At 34.8% G+C, this 22980-nt stretch overlaps 3 protein-coding genes across 5 annotated transcripts; 2 read left to right on the top strand and 1 right to left on the bottom strand.

The window, feature by feature from the left end:
• The first annotated feature begins 1085 nt into the window (after positions 1–1085).
• On the top strand, positions 1086–2678 carry LOC105215409 (26S proteasome regulatory subunit 6B). The gene is made up of 4 exons (XM_011189314.3): positions 1086–1241; positions 1300–1383; positions 1442–1889; positions 1948–2678. The coding sequence occupies exons 1-4, from the start codon at positions 1218–1220 to the stop codon at positions 2619–2621; spliced, it is 1230 nt and encodes a 409-aa protein (XP_011187616.1). The 5' UTR covers positions 1086–1217; the 3' UTR covers positions 2622–2678.
• Positions 2679–10153: 7475 nt separating this feature from the next.
• Gpr124_2 (protein slit) lies at positions 10154–16826 on the top strand. 3 transcript variants are annotated; one of them, XM_054230773.1, is made up of 5 exons: positions 10156–10696; positions 10770–10988; positions 11059–11272; positions 11604–13136; positions 13216–13369. In XM_054230773.1, exons 1-5 carry the CDS (start codon positions 10482–10484, stop codon positions 13225–13227), a joined length of 2193 nt encoding a protein of 730 aa, XP_054086748.1. In that variant the 5' UTR covers positions 10156–10481; the 3' UTR covers positions 13228–13369. The 3 variants fall into 3 exon arrangements, with proteins under 3 accessions (XP_054086749.1, XP_054086748.1, XP_011187617.1); XM_054230774.1 differs by lacking the exon at positions 13216–13369 and having other exon boundaries at positions 10154–10696; positions 11593–11785; XM_011189315.3 differs by having other exon boundaries at positions 10158–10696; positions 11604–16826.
• A 1297-nt stretch (positions 16827–18123) lies between these two features.
• Gtp-bp (signal recognition particle receptor subunit alpha homolog) lies at positions 18124–21621 on the bottom strand. Its single transcript, XM_011189316.3, has 3 exons — positions 21393–21621; positions 20703–21338; positions 18124–19317 (listed from the first exon to the last, which is right to left on the bottom strand). Exons 1-3 carry the CDS (start codon positions 21507–21509, stop codon positions 18250–18252), a joined length of 1821 nt encoding a protein of 606 aa, XP_011187618.1. The 5' UTR covers positions 21510–21621; the 3' UTR covers positions 18124–18249.
• Positions 21622–22980: the final 1359 nt, after the last annotated feature.

Raw genomic sequence — 22980 nt, 5'->3', positions numbered from 1 at the left:
AAAACTTGGCACAAATGATCAAACTAGTGGACATATTGAGATGGATTTTTCTTGCAAAAGTGTTTTATATCTTTCACCGCATCATACATCATGACAATGGGTCCAATTAATTCATTACCACGTACACATACCACACTTACCTTTATTGAGAACTGCAAAAAGTGGGTTAACTTACTAATGAAAATCGACAGAAGGGCTACATTCAGATTAGTCTGAAATATTGAAAATAGGAGTGACGTCACCCACTATTGGAGCTAAAATTATATCTTAAGCACAAAATATTCTCTTGATTCCCTGATGTTACAAATTCAAAATGAATGAAATCGGTCTACAATCACGCCTTCGTCCACTTTAATTAATCAAGAACGTTGTACAAATACTGCATTGCTGGTGTGGAATCGCTAATTTAAAATCGAACTATAATTATTTGAGGCCCTAACTGCAGAACGCGAGGACCTCAGTGCCTATTGATATTTTGTTACCGAAAATAAAAGTAAATCTTTCTGATATTTTATAGAAATTCAGAAAGAAATCAATACTAAAAATTTCCCCAATCGACGGGCAAAGAGTGGTTACCGACGCACTCAAGCCGTATTACACTCGATCGAAATTTATTTTATGTTATATGAAGAATAATAGAAGACAAGATTACGACAGACTGAAGCGTTAACGACCCACGAATGGGAATAGGCAACAGAAGAATTGTCCAATGGAAAACGGAAATGTGAAACATAGTGAACCAAATTAACCAGATAAATATCACAGATAAAATATCACAATGAACGTAATTTTTAAAATCTTCATTTATAAATTTTTCTTTTGTTTTTGTTTTGCTCGCCCAAAACGCTAACTGTAAACGAATGTCGTAATCTTGTCTTCTATCATTCTTGATATTATATATATAGTCACTATATCCACCAATAAAAAGGTTCCCCCAAAATGAATTGGCGTCAAAAGATCGATACCGATCTTCGTTTTGAATACCTGTAATTGGCAGAAAAAATATCCGAGCAATAGAAGCTGTGTATTCTCAACGACATTAAATGCTCTGCAGAATGCAATTAAAAATCTCCAATGTATATCATATTATACGTTGAATAAACTTTTGAATCTGGCATCATTCGATATCAAGTAAATGGCAAGGCTTTAAAATTTTACCCAGTCATTTTAATTGCAATTTCTAATATTGTGTGTTTAAAAATTATTAGATTGAGAAAATGGATGTACTTATTTCAGAAAAGGTATACACAAAATATTTATTAGAAAAGTCATTTATATGTATAATTTACATATTTTTAGGAGGATATTCTTGACTTTAAGTTGAAGGATGCACATAGTTCTTTAGATGAACTCGACATAGATGATTTGTATGTTCGATATAAGGTAAAATAGAAATTATGTACGAAGAATTTGGACGAATATTTACATCAACTATTTTTAGAAACTTCAAAAAACACTTGAATTTTTGGAAGTACAAGAAGAATATATTAAGGACGAACAACGTAACTTAAAAAAAGAGTACCTTCATGCACAAGAGGAGGTTAAACGTATACAATCTGTCCCATTGGTTATTGGGCAATTTTTGGAAGCCGTTGATCAAAATACAGGCATAGTTGGATCTACTACTGGTTCTAATTATTACGTTCGTATATTATCTACTATTGATCGAGAATTATTAAAACCTTCGGCATCGGTTGCATTGCATAAACATAGTAATGCTTTAGTAGACGTACTACCACCAGAAGCGGATAGTTCTATATCTATGCTTCAACCCGATGAAAAGCCAGATGTAAGTTATGCAGATATTGGTGGCATGGATATGCAAAAACAAGAAATACGCGAAGCTGTAGAATTACCTCTGACACACTTCGAGTTGTACAAGCAAATTGGTATTAAATATTTTATATTAAAAAAAAAAACAATTAAACAAAACTTCACAATTTGTAGGTATTGACCCCCCTCGCGGAGTTCTTATGTATGGACCACCTGGTTGTGGAAAAACTATGTTAGCAAAGGCAGTAGCACATCATACCACTGCATCATTTATTCGTGTTGTTGGTTCAGAATTCGTGCAGAAGTATCTTGGAGAAGGTCCTAGAATGGTACGAGATGTTTTTCGTTTGGCAAAGGAAAACGCTCCAGCTATAATATTCATTGATGAAATTGATGCTATCGCTACAAAGCGGTTTGATGCCCAAACTGGTGCAGATAGGGAAGTCCAGCGTATTCTTTTAGAGCTATTGAATCAAATGGACGGATTTGACCAAACGACAAACGTTAAAGTTATTATGGCAACTAATCGCGCAGATACATTGGACCCAGCACTTTTACGTCCTGGCCGTCTAGACAGGAAAATCGAATTCCCACTGCCAGACAGAAGACAAAAGAGGTTGATATTCTCAACAATTACTTCAAAAATGAATTTAAGCGAGGATGTTGATTTGGAAGATTTCGTGGCACGGCCGGATAAAATATCTGGTGCGGATATAAATGCCATATGTCAAGAAGCTGGAATGCATGCTGTGAGGGAGAATCGATATATTGTTTTAGGAAAAGATTTCGAGAAAGGGTATAAAAATAATATTAAAAAAGATGAGCAAGAACATGAATTTTATAAATAAGTTGTATATGGCTTTTTTTATAAAATGGTGTATTAAATTGTTCTACCTTTCCCAATATATATATTTTTTTATTTCTGGGTGTATATTAAACAACAGTTTAACAGTGGTGTTTTTTTAAATATTTCTCGAAATGCATTAACTGGTTTAATTTGTTTGGTCCAAAGTGTTAAAGCCGTGCACAAGCGATTCGATTTAATTTTGCGGAAGAGCGGCTATAAAAAATGTTTATCAATAGTTTGCCCCAATATTATTAAAACTTAGGAAGAACATAATTTGGAAAAACGCAATCAAATCAAACAAAATGAAGTTTCGTACGTACAGCCATACAGTGATGTTGGACGCCTATTCATATTTATTAACTGCTTGTAATAATATGTCATCGAAATCATCTAATGGGAGGCCCAAGAAACGAAATGCTCCGATGTTCGGTCCAAAAAAAATGGATGTTAAATGGGTGGGGTTAATTGGCCATGCGAAGAGGTAGTTAGTGTCATGCACATGAACATATGTTGGGTATTTCAGGGTCCAATCTGGATAAGTAGGAGTTTAATCTTCTACAGAATCCAGAACGAAGTTGCGCGAGGATTCCTCTAGTCTCGTGAGACAACTCGATTGCGCGAGGATTCCTCTAGTCTCGTGAGACAACTCGAGTGCGGTGTCTGCAATGAGTGGGGGTCACCACCGGATGGCATTTTTTCTACTATAGCATCCCAACGGAAACTGCTTGAAGAGCATTTTGTGATATTCGTCCCTATTCCCGTTGTCGTTGTCGTTTTAATAGTCGTTTCTAAGTCGTTGTCGTTCTTATCGTCGTTTCGTTCCTAAATTGGTATTCTTGAAGTATATCGTAACGCCTATGAAAAGTTATCGAAATTTGTCTACATATTTTGTATAGTATACTTTAAGGAGCTCTTTTTCCATATAAAAATGTCTTTCTTATGCTACGAGACACATTTTTAAAGCAGTCCTTGATGGATTTTATGCTATTCTATATTGACTCTAAACTGCGATATCACTGTAATTATTGTACTTACGTACAACAATGTTAGTTTTCCATCTTTATTTGATTTTTTAAAAGAAGTAGTGGTGACATCTGCGTCCTCCAAACTTTCTTCTAAAATATGTTATACTTCCAGCGTCTCATGCTCCTTGCTTCTGGCTAATCCGACTACTCTAACTAGTAGTCTAGCCAAAGGAGACATGGGTATCTGTTTATTAACTCCTCCTCTTGTTGGAGTACTATTTTTTTCTTCATTTTGAATCTTAATATCTTTCATATCTTAAATATATTCTTAGATATAAAAATGCAATTTTATTAATGCCAACAATTTCCGACGCGAGATGGCGGTGGAATGGATTTATTATAGTTTTTTTTTTTTGAGAAAAAATATCCCTCCCAAAAATCGAAATTTAAAGGATTTATCCCTTTTCTAAAGTCCTTGGCATATGCAGGATATTTTTCCATTTTAGAAATTAAAATTTCAAACTGTATTTGGAATTTTCATTTTCACTTCAAATATTCCTTCAAACGACCGCGTCGTTTCTATGTCGCTCACAATTATAGCAACGACAAAAAAACGACTGTTTCTATGTCGTTTCTATAGTCGTTTCAAATTGGGGAATCTCAATTTAATTTCGATAAATGTCGTTAACGCCAACAGGAATGCCAAATAGGCGTTCTTAAGTCGTTTTAAAACGATAACGACAACGGGAATAGGGGCAATTACTTAACAACAAATATAAGGACCTTATTGTGCAGATGTTCTACCGGACACATCATAAGACAAGGTTCTGAGAAGTCTCAGGTTCCTTATCTGCATCCAGACGATCATATTAGGACAGGGTGATTTATGACCGGCCGGCAGAGTGACTGATAATTTCACTTCGTTTATTTTGCCTTTCCCCATGTACTCCATGCTAGCTCCGTATCTCGGTAAGAATCGCGGTCGTAATACCCAGAATTATGAGCTTATCCACAGTTGTCAGTTGCCATCGACAGAAATATTTAGATTTAGACTGTACTCTTTCGTCCAGTTGGTGAACATTGCCGCTGTGGATTTAGTTGGGAAGAGTGTTAGGCTTCTAGCAGTAAAGTAAAAAAACGAGCAAGGTCGACGAGATAGACTTTCACTTTCGAACATATGTCATCGATTTTAATTCTGTCTTTTGAATGTGCTTCATCTGCCGCTGACCACTCTTGACATACACGTTAGTTAGAACATTGACAGTGGTTCGCCTGCTGAAACTTGGGAAACCAACCGCCAACCAAGGGGAGTCGTTTTACCGTCTAAGTATTATCTTTTCCCCTGTTGTGAAGACTCTAGAGTGCTTGCTACTCCAGACCTTTATACACCACACGAGCCTAGCAGAACATCAACACAGTTTACGTAAAATGCATAGCACCACCACAGTATAATCGCTGAGAGAGATCACGGTCTAAATCAGAAAACACGTTGTGACAGGACAGTCATGGTAGTGTTGGACCTGTGAAAAGCATTTGACACTGTCAATTTGAAGAGATGGATAAGAGAGGAAAACTTCTAAATTACTAAAACTTCTAAAACTACTTACATAAAAACGCCAGCGCACCAATCTAGACAAAAAAATACCTAAATACACCCCGGTTAGTCGCACTTTCTGCTTCCTCCATTTACGAACAATTAAAAAGGAGCTCATTTTAGCGATCAAACTTCGTTCGCGACTTGGAATTTAAGGAATTAAACGCACCTCATATCAGTCCTATTAACAAGCTAACCGACTGTTTTTCTGTGAATGTCGTCCTTAAAATCAAATCACCACCCAATGCAGAACAGGAGGGTCACCAGAGTGGATATCCGTCAACTTCGTTCTGGCTACTGTAGAATTTTAATTTCGATCAGGATAATGTAGAATTCCAAACTCTTACCCAATAATGATAGAAGATTACGACATAGTGACATATTCAGTACCCAGAATAAAGAAGAATTGTAAAATCGAAAATGGAAATGTAAAACATAGTGAACCAAATTGAATAATGTGGAGAGAAAATATCACATGAACGTGATTCTTAAAATCGTAATCTATAAACTTATCCAATATAATAACGCATATTTATAATTGTTATGTTCCAAAAAGTTCGCCAATTTTGCCAACTTGTTTGTTAGTTGTTATTGTTATTAAATTTCGTCATTGCGCACTTCTTTTTCAAGTTAATATATTTTTCACTTAGAATTGTAAATAAACTTTTTAAATAAAAACTTTTAAAATAAAAAACTAACAGACCCGGCCACACGTTTTTGTAGCCAAGGTATACATTAAATTAAGTTGGTCCAATCTTGGCTTCGGTGACGATATTGATTACTCGAGGTTGATTTATTTTACGCAGCATGATAACAACTCACACTACTTTTAATTGCAAAGTGAGTGGTGATAGTACAGGCACTTTTAAATAGTTTGGGATAATTGACTACGTCATCCTGGTTTGTAGCTGTGTCCACTCTTCTTATTGTTATATAATATTGAGGTTTCATGTCAGGAAAACTTCTATTTCGAGTCAATGAAGTGACAGAAATCTGTTGGAAATGTTATTAATCCATCGAGGTGTCAACTGCGACCCTACCATTTCCAACTGCTTCTAAAATCGCAATTTGATATTGTTGCAAAAACACTCATATGCTAGTTGTTAATTGGCGATTCTTTATGTGTCGCCACAAATTAAATGATATTAAGCATGCGATTAGCCCGTCAGTAATAGTTGACGATGGAATAGATGTTCCATTACCCGACCATGACGAAATTCGAATAGCAATTACCCGCTTGAAGAACAACAAAGCGGCGGGGACCGATGGATTACCGGCCGAGCTATTCAAATACGGCGGCGAAGAACTGCATCAGCTTCTTTGTAGAATATGGTCGGAAGAAAGCATGCCTGACGATTGGAATCTTAGTGTGCTCTGCCCAATCCATAACGAACTGATTGGACCTTATCAGTGTGGCTTTAGACCTGGAAAATCTAAAATGGACCAGATATTCACCATGCGCCAAATCTTGGAAAAGACCCGAGAGAGACACTCACCATCTTTTTTTTCGATTTTAAAGCTGCCTTCGATAGCACGAAAAGGAGCTGCCTTTATGCCGCGATGTCTGAATTTGGTATCCCTGCAAAACTAATACGGCTATGTAAGCTGACGTTGAACAACACCAAAAGCTCCGTCAGAATCGGGAAGGACCTCTCCGAGCCGTTTGATACCAAACGAGGCTTCAGACAGGGTGACTCACTATCGTGCGACTTCTTCAATCTATTGCTGGAAAAAATAATACGAGCTGCAGAGCGAAATAGAGAGGGTACAATCTTCTACAAGAGTGTTCAGCTCCTGGCGTATGCCGATGATATTGATATCATCGGAAGCAACAACCGCGCCGTTTGTTCTGCGTTTTCCAGACTAGATAAAGAAGCGAAGCGTTTGGGTCTGGTGGTGAATGAGGACAAGACGAAATATCTCCTGTCATCAAACAAACAGTGAGCGCACTTGCGTCTGGGCTCTATAAAACTCTATAAGTCGCTCATTATTCCCGTCCTGATGTATGGCGCTGAAGCGTGGACGATGACAACATCCGATGAGACGACTCTTGGGGTTTTCGAGAGAAAGGTTTTGCGCAAGATTTATGGTCCTCTAAACATTGGCAACGGCGAATACCGCAGACGATGGAACGATGAGCTGTACGATTTATACGACGACTTGACATAGTTCAGCGAATAAAAAGACAGCGGCTACGCTGGCTAGGTCATGTTGTACGGATGGAAGAAAACACTCCAGCTCTGAAAGTATTCGATGCAGTACCCGCTGGAGGAAGCCGCGGAAGAGGACGACCTCCACTCCGGTGGAAAGACCAAGTGCAAAGTGACCTGGCTTCACTTGGTGTTTCCAGTTGGCGCCAAAAAGCAAAAAGGAGGAATGAGTGGCGCGCTCTGGTGGATTCGGCTATAATCGCTTAAAGCGGTTCCTACGCCAAATATATATATATAATAGTTGATCCAGGAATACTTCGAAGAGTCTGGCGTAAATCACCTGCTAACAGAATCCTGTCTCCACCAAAAACGTTCATCGACAATCAAGATCTTTTAAAGTCCTGTGCAATGCCTCCAGCGACTTCTTGAATATTTGAAAAATCTGAGTTATAACGCTATTTTTGACTGGTGTTTCGTTCATTTGCAATTTAGGAGTAATTTCAAGGCCGAATGTGCCGTTTGTTTGCCTACTAACAGGTGCCAAGTTGCCCCTATTCCCGTTAACCTAGGTCCTGAAAATGAGTGAAATTGGTTCTGGAATTACATCAGCCTTCATATACTATAAACGATGATTTTCTATTATTATTATTTTCCTCGCAATTTTCCCATATTTACTAACTTTCTAATCTTTTCCTGGCCTTCAGCGAATATTTCAAGACTAAAATTAGCCAGATCGGTTTGGCCGTTCTCGACTTTTTGCGAGACTAACGAACAGCAATTCATTTTTATATTATATGTAGATGTAGATATTACAAATTGTTTGTATGGGAGATTAAAAAAGTGTGGATTTCAGACTTTTTCATGCAAGTTTTTTAATTTTTCTCCACGCAAGAACCACCCTTGTACTTCAAGGAATATTGTAAAAAAAAAATTGGCGACATCTATTCAGCTGTTACTGCCCGATCCTATGTAAGTTCTGATAACATCAACAACAATTTAAAAAAAAAATAATATAACTAAAAAACTATATATAGTTGATAGTATTGTGAATATAAACCATCCTCAAACCTCCTGGAATACACACAAAAAATTTCATCTAAATCGGTCCAGCCGTTTAGGAGGAGATCAATGACTTACACACGTACAGAAGATTTATATATATAAAGATAAACCACTATGGCTCACTTTCATCTTTTGGCTTCGTTTTATTGATTGCAATTGGGTCTTTATGACGTCACGTCCCTGTGATAATTGCCGTTCTTGCTGATATTGTGTTGCACAACCGCGACAACCTTAGAGCTAAACTACATAGCTCGCGAATGCGAACGAACGCTCCGAATTTCGAACTCGGATTCGAAGACGCACAGAAGTTGAAAATTTTCAATTTTCATGCGCTAACACAGCAACCTTTACATTCTTAAGAATAGCAACCAACATTATGTTACTTACAATCTTGTATGTTTTAATTATTTAAGTTCGTTTTCTTCGATATAATATAAGTATTTTGGAAAATATAATATTTATTTAATATATTAATAATAAATTTATAAAATATTTAAATTAATTTTTAAAGATTAGGGGTGATGAAGTTTTAATGAACAAGGTAGACAGTTTAAATTCTCCTTCCGTTTCTTAATTCGAGGGTTTCTATGTCCATTCTGTATCTCGATTCGAAAGTAGATTCTATTCGAATTTAATATTCGATTCGAATGTGTTTTAGCATTTTGTAAAAAAAACAAATTAAGTTTATAAATATGCGAAAGTTGTACCACCCTGTGCCAGTATTTTCGAATGCTAAATGTCAAAATAAAATGAAATAACTTTAAATTTTTTTGAAAAATATGGATTCCGTTGCATTGTGGAGGAGTTCGTTGCACTTTAGGTGGAGAACTAGGAAATTATTGAGGAAAGGATTGCGAGAAGATCTTTTAGAAATAAATCTAATATTATGGAATTATCGCCAAATTTGTGTTTTGTTTACGGTTATAAACAGTTTTTACATTTGGGATTATAGTTTCATACACAACTTAAGACTTTCCAAGGAAGCCTTTAATTATGTCTTGCAATGCATAACTTATGAACTGACAAGAAAAGCTTTAAGCCTTTGGCAAAATTTGGATGTGATTGCATAAATTTCACCTTTATTTCAAATTTGTTTGGTTTTGTGTTAATAACTTTGGTTAGCCGAGTCCCTATTAATTGCATTTAAACTTCTTATCCATAGTATAATAAGTAATAAAACTTATTAAAATAATTAAATTTTTCAAAAAATATTCTTTTTACAACTCATAAGCTATCGAATATTTTATACGAAATTCGAGTACATTTAACAATTAAATTCGAACTACGTAATTGCAAATATTCGTTATTCGGATTCACTATTCGAAAGGAGGCTTGAAAATGCGAAAATAGAGTTACAGAATTCAAAACATTCGAATTCGAGAAAATTCATTTTCGAATCGAGTTACAGAATAGGGCCCCTTTTATACAGCTATCAACGCATTCAAAAGCGCATTTATGGAGTTGCTCGATATATACGCAGTCAAGCGCATTTTTTCGCTTTCACGTTCGCATTCGCATACGCGAGCTATGTAGTTTCGGCTTTACTTGGGCAAAGATCGTACCATTCGTATTTTAATATTTTCAAACAAGAGGAATTAAAAAATTTGAAATTTCACCTTCAAGTTTATTTTGCTTTCGATTCTCCTTACATTGCAAAGGTTTTGTGTACACGAAAAATTGTAGGCTTCATTAGATTATGCTAAGGTATTTAATTGCTTATTAGTGTGGCAACGTTCATAGTAACATAAAAACCGCAGTATTAATAAAAAACGATTTGGAAACGGAACAGTTTGCTCCCAGAGTGTTTTGTTGATGTTTAAATTATTGGCTTTTCGCTCTAAAGATATTTTTGGATATGTTTAGATGTGTTTAAATTTCTTAAACGTTTTTTAATACGAATATATCAGATGAGGAATAAATATTTATTTGAGCACTTATAATGAAGGATCAGAGATAAAAAATTGCGTTTGGAATATAAAATATACATTCTCCATACAAAAGTTCATCCAATATAGACAAACAAGTTCTATTCATATTCTCCTTTTGTGGAAATGTGTCTTTAATATTAAAAATTTTTAAATCAAATAAAAATGCTGGTGCTAAGTATATATATTTGGTTTATAGTTTGGCCAATGCAATCATTGTTTGCAAACATTGTACATTCTTGTCCTGTTATTTGTCAGTGTAAAACTGCTTCAGACAATAGCTCCAGTATACGAGTTAAATGCGGTGGTATTACAGAAGCACCTATCTCCAATTGGGAAGGACTACATTTTTCTGAAATAGGACAACATATGATTTCTCTGTATGATAATTACGCAATATCTACTATAATAATAATACTAAAGATATCTTATACATATACTTGTATCTTGCAGTGATTTGAGCAATAATGCTTTTACAACCATCCAAAGTGAAAATTTTATTAATTTAACTCAACTAAAACGGTTAGATTTGTCATCGAATCTGTTGCGAAAGATTGATAAGGACACATTTGGGGGATTATTACCCAATTTGGAACGTTTAAAACTGAGTTACAACGCTATTAGTCATATATTTTCAGGTTCCTTTGAATTTATGTCAAATTTGAAGTATCTGTAAGTTCGAAACTGTTCGATTTTATTCTACATTTTTATATTACATTTTAAAATATATAATCATTTTCAGAGATATTTCGAATAACCCACTTGTGTGCAATTGTGATTTAGTTTGGATCTTGGCGTGGACAACTGATCGCGTCATAAAACTTCAGCCTTCCCCTAAGTGCGACTCGCCTGTATATTTTAAAGGTTCACTATTGAAAAAACTTAAGGTTGGCGTAGATTTGCATTGTGAATCTCGTTTGCAAACATTTCTGGAACTAATACCATCAAAGAATCAGGTATATTGTAAATATATGTATATAGAAGTATGATTTTTGGTGTTATCCTATTATTTCATATTGACAAAAATTTTGGGGGTTTAACCCTTCATTCCTATCATAAGTTGATGATATTATTATTTTATTGGTACAAAAGTGTTCTACAATATTTTCCTGTGAAACCTTGGCTGCATAAATATCTTTGTTCGTCCAAGTTACTTAGACCCGACTGTAATAGTAACGGCTGTTCAATTTAAATGATATTGTCTTTTTTGTCAAATCAATTCCAACAATTATTAACCCTACTTTATTTCAAGAAACTGCAAATTAAATAACCTTAGTTATATTTTAGATTGTTTTTGAAGGAGATGAACTTGTACTAAAATGTCGAGCACCTCGTGTTGCCATAGAAGTAGCGCGAGAATCAGAAGACATTCCGTCAACACGTGCTCATATCTTTTGGGGCTGGACCGAGAAAATTCGTCGCTCTAATTCTACTGAAGATATAGTTTACAATGACCCAGAGAAAAGTTTTACCGATGTAAATATCTCAACAAGACACATCTCTGACTCTGGGATACTTAATTCTATTCTTAAAATTGGACAAATCACCAAAAACCATTCTGGAATGTGGGATTGCACGTTAAATTCACAACAAGCTAATTTATCTAAAGCAATTGCTGTAGTGGTCATAGCAAAAGACACTATGTATTGTAATGCAACAGTGGTTCGTACTAATAAAGGGACTTATTACTGGCCCCAAGCTGTACGAGGTGAACTTGTTAGCCAGGCGTGTGCAGAAAGCCAAGATGAAAGGCTCATAGTAACATATAATTGTAATGCAAATGGAAAATGGGAGAACTTGGAAACAAATTCTTGTCCTTTTGTGAGAGAAACTACAAGAATTTTGGAGCAATTTTCAAAAATGAATTTGACTTTAACAAAAAACAATGCATTCGAAATAGCTGAACGGCTACAAAATTTTACATATACTCAAATATATTTGAATAATATTAAGGATCCCATGGATTTGGAGTTTATTGCACGAACTTTGAATAAGTATTTGGACTACATTACATATAAACAAGATATTTCATACTTATTGCTAAGTATAGTATCCTATCTTTTACTGTTACCAAAAGGACTCTTTGAGGAAGCGCAAGTTAAGTTTGAAACTAGCCTTAATCTGTTGAATATAATTGAAATAGCGTCAGCTCATATGCCCTCTTTACCACCCGCATCTCAAGACATCACTAAAGATCCGTGGTCCATTCCCAGAAATATTTTCGTGAACTTTTTTAATATACATGTAGATTCATTTACTGGTATATCATGCACCTGGTTAAATAGTGTCAATAACTTGGATCACCGCAACTTTGAATGCAGCACTTCCAACGATACGTTCCCAATATTTGAGAGATATATCGATGCGGCTATACAAATACCTGTAAATTCTTTGTTCGATAAATCTGAAAAATCAATTCGACTAATGGTTGCACTTTTTCGCAATGGAAACCTGTTTAGCTTTATGGGGAAAAATATCAGCTTTCCAGAGGTAAAAAACTTGCTGCTCACATCTGCCATAATTGGAGCTAAAATATCTAAAGAATCAATTGAGTCCCAACCATTAGTCGATATAAGCGATAAAATATTTATAATGTTACGAGTTCATCCTTTTCACAATGAAATAAGTTCCCCCATACCGGCATTGTGGGACGATGATTTAAATGATTGGAACCCCCGGGAATGTCGAAAGTTGTACTTCCACCGTGGTCTATTGTTATTTACTTGTAGTCGGTTAGGTTACTATGGTCTTCTTCAACGCCGCGAATACCTTAATGACTATGACACTGAAGGCTCTGGAGCTACATTTAGATTTGCACCTGTAAGCATTTACATAGGAAGTATAGTAGTTTTCTTTTGTTCGTGGATTAATATAACTACATTTGTGGTTTTTCGCAAAGCAATACGAATGAATCGACAGCAAAGACACTCACTGGTGAACATATGGCTAGCTATTTCATCCTTATCAGCCGTATTTGTACTTGGTATATATCAAACAGAATATCCTCATATTTGCCGGATAATTGGAATTTTATTGCATTACTTTTCTCTATCTGTTTTGTTATGGCTGTGCGTCTGTCTAAGCAATTTGTACAAAGGTTTATCCAAAACTTATCGAGTGGCCTCTGAACCTGACGTGCCCAAGGAAATTAAATTAAAAAAACCCATACTTAGTATATACTTGGTTGGATGGGGAATTGGAATGATAATTTGTGGTATATCGAGCGCAGTTAACGTCAATGAATACGCATCATACTCATTTTGTTTTCTACATAACTCATCGTCGTTAAATGCTTTATTTGTTCCAGCAATAATACTTTCAATATTTCTTGTTATACTTATGCTATGTATTTATTGTCACATGTCTCAGAGAGCGGTAAATGTGCTGGCAAATAAACATTTCGCCGATAACACAATGGCAACAGAAAATATTGATTTAGACTGGCTAGACTTAAAGCAAGGCACAGTGTCACGCGTTAATCATAATTCAACAGGTATCGACCAATACAGGAGTCTTACTCTTAGTAATCCAGTAAGCAGTATAGTTGATGACTTCGAAAGATCGAATATAACACATTTGCGAGCTCATTTGTTATTTTTGATCCTATTCATTGTATCCTGGATATCAGCGGCAATGTTTGTCTATCAAAGTTCGGAAAACTTGACAGCTAATCGAATGTACAGTATGGTTTTTGCGGTATCCTGCTGTTTGCTGGGATTATTTTTAATTCTATTTTACACATTGTCTAGAAATGACACAAGAAGTGCTTGGGGCAGGAGATTTTGTTTAACAAATGCCAACTGTAAGGGCTATCAACAGAATTACTATGACACAAATGTGCCTACTACTGTGCCGGCAAACAAAACTTCAGCCGTGTATGACGTAAGTATGTCCGGTTCACGAACTAATAGTCAATGTTCAAGGCATCGCAGCAGCAGTGTTCGTAGTATGAAAAGTAACTCACATAAAAACGAACACATTTTACAAAATCTCGATTGTCCTTTACTCGGCACAGTCTCGTCAAATGTAAATCAAACGTCTGTCATCAACAATCACCATATAGCTGCGAACAGTCTAAACACTGTCCCTATAACTAGCGAAATACCAAGTGCTGAGATATTCTATAATCCCAATCAAATAATAGTGGCAAGAAAGTTTTTTAAGAAACAAAAGCGCTTGGCGAAACGAAATAACTTTGAACTTCAACGGCAAGTAGAGCGCGTTGAATATTTGGACAACGTTAGTGACATCTCATCTTTAACAGGAAGTGAAAATACACACATCTATTCAAAGCGACACAACGCCATTACTCTCTTAAGAGGTGGTAGCAAAGTGAACAATACGAATATCTATTACAAATCGAACGCTTATACAAATCCTGGATCCAAGTCGCCACATTATACATCGATGGAAAATTATCAAGACGGGATGGTTATGTCTAGATTAAACTCGAATTCTTCTGGACAACATCGTCCCTGTCCATCCGATTTTGTCGCAAACATCTATACTAATATACCTGAGACAAAGGAACCTAAGCACGAAATTATAAAGGTTAGGAACTCCAATCGACCCAATAAACCCAGTTGTGTTGAGACTCTAAGCGAACATGAGGAAGAAATTGAAAATGAAGATGACACTTTGGATGAACAAAAGGTTCCGTTATATCAAAATGCATTGGCAGTTTCCGAATCAATTTTGCTTTCAGAAAAGAAGGAATTGTCCAAGAATCCTAGCCCATTAAAGACTTCGTCATCATTAATGGAGAATAACGATGTTGATGCAATGAACAATGTGGGTTTACCAAGCGTTACAAATTATGAAGAGAATAAACCAACTGAGATACTTGATTTAAAGCCAGACGAGATTTATATATCAAACGCACTACACATTACAAACCAAGTTAATATTGACGAATTCTCTATGGCGGGGATTTTAATTAGACACAACCCAAAACATTCCAAGTCACTCAATAATCTACATGATTCTGTTAGTCCTTCAAACAGATTTTTGAAAGACGAACGTTCAAAAAATTCATCGATTCTTAGTTTGGAGAATGGTAAAGTGGGATCCTGGAACGGAAGTTCTTTAAGTGTGCCCTATTTTATTAGTGAGAACAGGACACCGAAATGTCGTAAACTGAAACAAACTGATTTTACTGATAAATATGAGTCTGCCAGCGAAAGTAATGTTTTCAGTATACCACATTCAAATACCGCACATTCGGTTAGTCCGACAAATGAAAGTGATTTGAATTACCAGAATTCTGAAATTAGCATACGAAGTCATGGTTTATATGAACCACAGCCAGACAACGACTTAAACATTACATTAACCGAAGAGTTTCCCTATCATTCATCAAACACTAGCGACACAGAAGATCCTCTAAATGATTTTGATGACGAAAATCTGAAAAGTGATTACACATTGGCACATCGAATGAGTGAAAATGATCCATCAATTGATGAACTTTATGAAGCAATTAAACATCATCACACACCCAACTTTACTACAAGCATAGATGCAAGCAACAATTTAAAACATATGGATACTGATACCGAGATAACGTCAATTCCGTTTGCCGCATCTTCATCTCAACCGAAATCCACAAGCTTTTCCTCATATAGCTTGATAGCGAAACCGCTATTAGAAGGATCTCATGACGCAGTTGAGGATGACAGTAGTCAAAGTAGTATAATTTCATATATCGACCAAAAAGTTAAGAAAAGCTAGGAATTAATTACCAACTAAATTATAACTTTGGCCGAATCAAGCAATACTATTTTCCTATATTCCTACTAAAGTTTATCACGCATGTACATATATGTATGCACATATGTATATGGACACACTTATTTAATTTGCAACAAATGCAACAATTTTAAATTTTTACTTCGCTATGATGTTGATAAATCCAGCGACTATTCTCATTAAAAGAGCGTGAATACAAATTTTAATTAAATCTTGCTGTGATGAATTATTTTACAAGCTACCACATGAGCTCTAATTGAGCGTAATTGACTCCACAAATTTTACTATATTTAATTAAAAATCATAGAGAAGAACTATTTCGACACTTCAAAAACTATTTTTTCCATTTATTTAAACTAATTTTTATTTTGGCATTAGATCAAAATAGAGAACTGAAGGCATACAAAGAATAATACGTTTTGCTAAGAAGACTTTCACTTTTCATTTACTTCATGTCTATAATAGTTTCATGACATTATATATGTACATCATTGACTACCAGATATAGCAGATAAGGTTGTCTAATTTCAAATATTCATGTTTTTATGCCTGGTAAAACAATAACTGTAATGTTTTGGCACTAAAGCGTAAGAACGGGCAATAACATGCTATATCTCGAGGACAAGGATATAAGATATGTGTAGGTTAAATAGTAGTTATTAAATGTAAAAATAAAGTCTTATATAATTTGTACATTTTAACTTGTATTACGGTTTTATGTAAATACTTTTAGGAGTAAATAAAAAATTTTTTAAATAATTACATTATTCTTTATATTGGTTATACATTATTTAAAATCATTAAGTAAGTAAGTTTCGACATGGGCCTTTATGTAATTCTCCTAACTATTTTTATACTCTCGCATGTTGTTGCACACAGTATGTGTAATAGTTTTGTTCACTTAAAAGTTTTTAGTAACACCAAAAACTAAACGAGATACACTGGTGGCCACATAATTAGGGACAAAATAAAGTTGAGTAAAACACGCGTTTCAGTTCAATGTTTTTAGCACTAAATTTTCGCCTAGAGACCCACTGTAAATTGCAACGGTATATTATAACTGTGCTCAAAAATGTAGCACGTTTTTGAGTGACAAATTTAGACACTTTTACTAAAATTCGGCGGTTTGATGAATTTATTGTATTTTGAGTGTGCTGGTGCTTGGTCACATAATTAAGGACATCAATTTTTTTTATTGGATTTTTTATTATTTTAACACAAAAACTTGCGGTAAGTTGTATAAATCATTGGTATATTAACTAAATATTCAATATCAAATAAAATAACTGTTAGATATGGGTCGAAAAAAGAGTTGTACTCCAGAATTGAGGAAAATGATTATTTACAAGTACATGAAGGAAAAAATGTCCATTAGAGCCGAAGCGAAGGAACTTTTATGCTCAAAAACAATGGTTCACAATGCTTTGATTCATTACGGAGGACAGGGAGTAAAATAAGAAAAATAACGGCCCAGAAAAACTACTTCAAAGGACGATCGTGTAATTTGTAGAGTTTGCAAGGCGAATCCTTTTTTAACTTCCAGGCAAATTATTGGCACGATAAAGGATCTACTGACCAACGATGTATCAACACGAACCATCAGATGTCGCAAACCGCACGTATCAAACAAAAACTTAAAGAATCGTATTAAAATTGCAAAGGAGTATACCGGAAAACCCTTAGATTTTTGGAAACAAATACTTTTGAGCGATGAATCCAAGTGTAATTTATTTGGTTCAGATGGGAAACAATTTGTTCGTTAAATTTTCAATAAATCTATACCTTAGAAGATAATAAATATGGTAACTGAAGTTTAAAAAAATATGTCGCTTTTAAATTATAAAATAAACCAATATTTTAAAAGAAAACGGAGTGTCCTTAATTATGTGACCACCAGTGTAGCTATATTATCATGTATATCAACCCACAAGGGATATCGAGACGTATTATACTCTGTAAATATAAAAAAGTATAATGTCAAATATATTTTTTACTCATTACCAGTGTGTTGAAAACTTCGATTAACCGACCGTTCTATATCTGATTGAAAATATAAATATTATATATATGAAAATATTTTTTCTTTATTGGTGCATAAATTAACATCATATTATACCTGATCTAATAGTATGACATACCTTGGTAAATGGGAAAAATAACAATTTGACATTAATTAATAAATCTTTTATTTCATTAATGCATGTACGACGGCGTTAACGTTTAGGGCTTTCAGATCTGAATATGTTTGTCCGGTTCCAACGAATACGATCGGCTGACCAGTGATATAGGTCATGGAAATAGCTGCCCCTACTTTATCATCGATTGTATCGAATTTTGTAAGGACAATTCCATCTATTATATGAGGATTTTCATTGGAAGAGTAATCTGCGAGAGATTGGTTAAATTTAACAAGTTGGTCAACAGCTTCATTCCCAACAAGTGCTTCCCCAACAAATAACACCAAATCTGGATCATTTATTTTGATTAATTTGGATAACGATCTCATAAGAGGTTCATTGTCTTGCATGCGACCAGCTGTATCAATCAGAACAATATCAATGGATGTGTCATTCGCAAATTTAATAGCTTCCATTGCAATTCCCGCTGCGTCCTTTCCATATCCTTTCTCATAAAGTTGAACCATGGTTCGATTGTTATGTCTTTCTGGAGGGTGTAAAGCATTTAAATGACGAGTATGTGTTCTCAGTTGTTCCACAGCGCCAGCCCGAAACGTATCGCAGGCAGCAATTAGAACACTAAAGTCATTTTCAATTAGCCAAAAACATATTTTTGCTAAATTTGTCGATTTTCCGACTCCATTAACGCCGCAAAAAGCTATCGTATATGGACGGCCGTTATTCTTAGCTTCTAGTGCGTCTCGAATAATATCTATTCTTCTCTTGGGTGACAATATACGTACCAATGACGTTGTTAAGGAGTTTTTTACTAATGATGCTATCGAATCAAATGTACCCAATGGTTTTCCCTCCAAATTAGTAGCTACAGAATCGCACAATTTATAAGCAATATCAGCAGCAACGTTCTTTGATATTAAATGGTCTTTCATTTTTTCAAGTGCCGACTGCAGTTCCACTCGTGACAAAGTTTTGGAGCCAACGATTCCTTTAAAATAAGATAAAATGCCGCTTGTTTTTGCACCGCTTTTGGGATTACCACCTTTGTTTTCGTCAATTTCATCATCATCGCTTTCAACTTCTAGGTCTTGAATGCGTCCCTGCATTGTACCAACAATCTGTAGATAAGGATATTTTATATAATATTAGAACCAAAAAGAAGTAAATTAAAATTATTTTTAATATTATATATCATATTCAGCTATTTCAAAAAATAGTGTGGAATTTTAGTTTAGCTTCATATGCACTAGAGCTCTTGGTATTCGACTAACCGAATTAACCTAATAGGCCATTATTCGAATAATAATATTCGGTTTGCACTATTCGAATAATCGTCAATCATCGACTATTCGATTAACCGCTCATTTTCGACTATTCGGTTAACCGTTCGCTGTCGACTATTCGAATAGTGAAAGTTCATTAAATTTCTGTTTTTTTTTTTTAAATTAAACTCATGAAAAATGCGAACAATTGACATTTTCACAAATGAAAACAAGCAAAAATCAAAGGCTGCTTGGATTTCAAAAAATTTTCATTTATTCAAATGCTCCCAGCGGAGCAACTATTCGAATAGTCGCAACAGAACAACTATTCGAATAACCGTAGTAGAACGATTATTCGAATAGTCGTAACATTGCGACTAATAGAATAGTACTAACCGGTTAATATTCGTACGAACGGTTACAAACCGGATATTCGAATAATCGGTTTTCAGGTTAATCGAATAATTTTAAGAGCCCTAATATGTACCTATTTTAAGAACGCCCGCTCATTTGTCAAAAATAACAGTTGCACTTCTGAATCAGTAGTTCATGGAATTATAACTTTAAAAATATATATATTTAAAAATACATACAAAGTTTGAAAACTACAAAAAATGCTTTAATTCAGTAAGGGAAAACACCAGAAATCCTGGCCACCCAAATTGGTATATATAATTTAAAATGGGTGTGGCTCCGCCCACTCATGGGACAAAAACTCCTTGGATCCCAATGACATGTTGTGAAAATAGGCGAAATCGGTTCACAATCACGCCTACTTCCTATATAGCAGAACTTTGAAGTCGATCTGAGTAGTTAACTTCACAATATGTAAAGTAAGCACTAGTGAAGATATCGGAACAGAACTTTGCATAAATACTGCACTTATAGTGTGGCAGCCCCTTTCTAAAAATCGCCGAAATCGGACCATAATTTTCAAGGCCCCATATATCGAACATGAGGACCTCGGTGCTTCTAACCTCATATTAGTGTTTCCAACTTTCAATGGACTTTATACCATATAAATGACGAATATGTGGGTCAAATTGTGTATTATATAATATTAATAAAATTAAATAAATAAATTTCGAGAGTATAAAATGTTCGGTCACAACCTAACTTAGCCCTCCTTACTTGTTTTATAGCACTTACGTATTACTGCCAACGCAGTAAAACTTTAATAGTTAGCAAGTGTGAATAACCGGTTTTTCTAATACAAATCAAATAATTTTTTTCACACTTACATGATTTTGTACTTTTTGATATTGAACATCCTGAGGTTGATCCTTTGATCTATCTAAAATTACAGCATCCTTTGAACTGCCACCTAAGTCCCATACTCTTGGTTTTTTTCCAGCTTTCTCTGATGTAGGGGTTTTTGACTTCGGTTCTGTTGGACTTTTTTTGGCAGTCATTTTTTCCTTTAATCTCTTGCGGTTTTCCAAAATTAAATTTTCTGTTGTGAAATTAGTGTCTTTCTGCTTAAATCTTTCTTGTATTACAACTTTTTTTACATTTTCATTTTTATTATTATCATCATACATCGATGCAACGCTTTTTTTAGACTTGGTGGACTCATTATATGAGCGCATTTGTTTCGGTGCATTGCTCACTTTACTCGCTGATTCTTCCACTGTTGTCAATGTATTACGAAATTCTTCATTGAAATCGTATTCTGTTGGAAGCCTTCTTTCAGATGCTAATACATCAGCAAACTTTCTCTTGAATTCCTGCTGCAATTCTCCGAGAAATGCATCTAAATAATTTAATTTAATAACTTTTTGAAAGACAACCGCAAACACAAGTTCCAATTCATTATCAAGCTTATATTGCACTGCTAAATTATCTTCTTCAAAGTATTTAGATTCCGTATTGCGGTCCTGTAAATATTTACCAATAATTAGAGCACATAACTAATAAAAGATTCAGTATACCTCTAATATGACACTTCTAATAAGATTATTTATGCAGGCAGAGTAAGTTATTTCAGAGGAATTAAAATCCCAAAGGATTATACCTCCTTTCGTGAATACTACCACGTAATCCAGCATTTTAAACAAATATTAAATATGCATCCCCTGACACGTCACAGTAGAAACAACCAATCTTCGTAAAATCGCATAAACATTTTAATCACGTCAGATATGTCACTATATACACTTGTCAATTTGAGGAATGCCACATAACTCATTTACTAAAAGAAAATAATTAGGCAACAGATAAAGCTCGGTACTGTGTCTAAGCAAACACAAGCTGTCATTGATGGGTCACTTCTCTGCTCGCTATCTGAGGGTGCTGTACATCTGTCAAAAAATTTACATGTGAAAGCAACAACAAAGTTATCTAGTTGAATTCGTACAGGAAAGTATGCGGATACCTCATTAAAAATGCTATCGCCGCTTGCTGAGTGCTTCCAAATTTTGTTTTACATATGTATACTATTCACAATGGTAAAAACGACCCAAAGAACAAATTTTAAACAAAAGTGACAATACGAATATATATTTGTTGTTTTTACTTTGAAATACATTTTAATTATATATTTAACATGTAAAGCATAGACGAAGCTAGAAACAAAGGGATACAAAAATATTTTTGTGCAAATTTAAGTATTTATCCACCTAAGAAAATGGTTCAGCACCATAAGTGCTGCCTGTCTGGATACAGGATAGTTTTGGTTTCACTATAACTCTTATAGGCTAGACAGACGGCAGATTTAATTCGGATTAACTGCACTTTCTATCAGTTCCAAATATGTAGGTGACAGACGGCAGCAAAGCGAGTTATAAACTCCCATAAACAGCTGATTGGCAATAATATTTTCATTTTGGTAAAATAAAATTGGATAGAAAGCATATATTTCGGTTATTAGTCGCACAATTAGTACAAAATCACTAATTACTAAAGAAATATACATAAATACGTTAATATTATAATTTCCATTTGTGAAATAAATAGTTATTTCATTGCATGCGTATGTTTTTGTTTACATTTAATTGAAAACATCTGTCAGTATTGCATATTTTCATTCACAATAGGCAAAAAGCGGCCACAATAGGTAACAATGTTGCCAACGAAAATGCCACGAACTCCCACTAACTCTATAAAATTTTGAGGATTAAATGGGAGTTAGCAAACGGAGTTAACTGATATAACTCTCGAAATAACCCCGATTAAAGCAGTTATTCCGAATTAACGCCGCCGTCTGTCAGGGGTATTAGCCAATCAATGACAGCTAATAACTTCAAACAAAAGAGAGTAGCCGATAAGACAAGATTGATAGAAGAACTACATATAGATACATCTATCATACTTGCAATAAGATGTTTTCGAGGGATGTTAGGCGAGAATGGCGAGGACGAGCGAATCCCTCTCACATTTTTTTCGGTAAGTAGCTATTTGGGTTGGTATTTTTGTGATAGCGTAAAACAGTTGATATGAAATGCGAACGTTTAACAGTTGAGTTGAACACTCATGTTCTTATGAGATGAGCTACATAGCTTTCACATGTTTTCGCAACCA

Source organism: Zeugodacus cucurbitae, chromosome 5, assembly GCF_028554725.1.
Source record: "Zeugodacus cucurbitae isolate PBARC_wt_2022May chromosome 5, idZeuCucr1.2, whole genome shotgun sequence".
Taxonomy (NCBI): domain Eukaryota; kingdom Metazoa; phylum Arthropoda; class Insecta; order Diptera; family Tephritidae; genus Zeugodacus; species Zeugodacus cucurbitae.
This window is presented reverse-complemented; position numbering and strand designations above follow the sequence as displayed.

What these genes read in the sequence shown, in the direction of transcription:
- LOC105215409 (XM_011189314.3), top strand. Translation starts at nt 1,218, where the DNA reads ATGGATGTACTTATTTCAGAAAAG. An exon ending in ATTTGTATGTTCGATATAAG is followed by an intron (nt 1,384 to 1,441) that starts GTAAAATAGAAA and finishes AACTATTTTTAG; the next exon opens with AAACTTCAAAAAACACTTGA. An exon ending in CGAGTTGTACAAGCAAATTG is followed by an intron (nt 1,890 to 1,947) that starts GTATTAAATATT and finishes CACAATTTGTAG; the next exon opens with GTATTGACCCCCCTCGCGGA.
- Gpr124_2 (XM_011189315.3), top strand. Translation starts at nt 10,482, where the DNA reads ATGCTGGTGCTAAGTATATATATTTGGTTTATAGTTTGGCCAATGCAA. An exon ending in ATGTCAAATTTGAAGTATCT is followed by an intron (nt 10,989 to 11,058) that starts GTAAGTTCGAAA and finishes AATCATTTTCAG; the next exon opens with AGATATTTCGAATAACCCAC. An exon ending in TAATACCATCAAAGAATCAG is followed by an intron (nt 11,273 to 11,603) that starts GTATATTGTAAA and finishes GTTATATTTTAG; the next exon opens with ATTGTTTTTGAAGGAGATGA.
- Gtp-bp (XM_011189316.3), bottom strand. Translation starts at nt 21,509, where the DNA reads ATGCTGGATTACGTGGTAGTATTCACGAAAGGAGGTATAATCCTTTGG. An exon ending in TTAGAAGTGTCATATTAGAG is followed by an intron (nt 21,339 to 21,392) that starts GTATACTGAATC and finishes AAATATTTACAG; the next exon opens with GACCGCAATACGGAATCTAA. An exon ending in ATCAAAAAGTACAAAATCAT is followed by an intron (nt 19,318 to 20,702) that starts GTAAGTGTGAAA and finishes CCTTATCTACAG; the next exon opens with ATTGTTGGTACAATGCAGGG.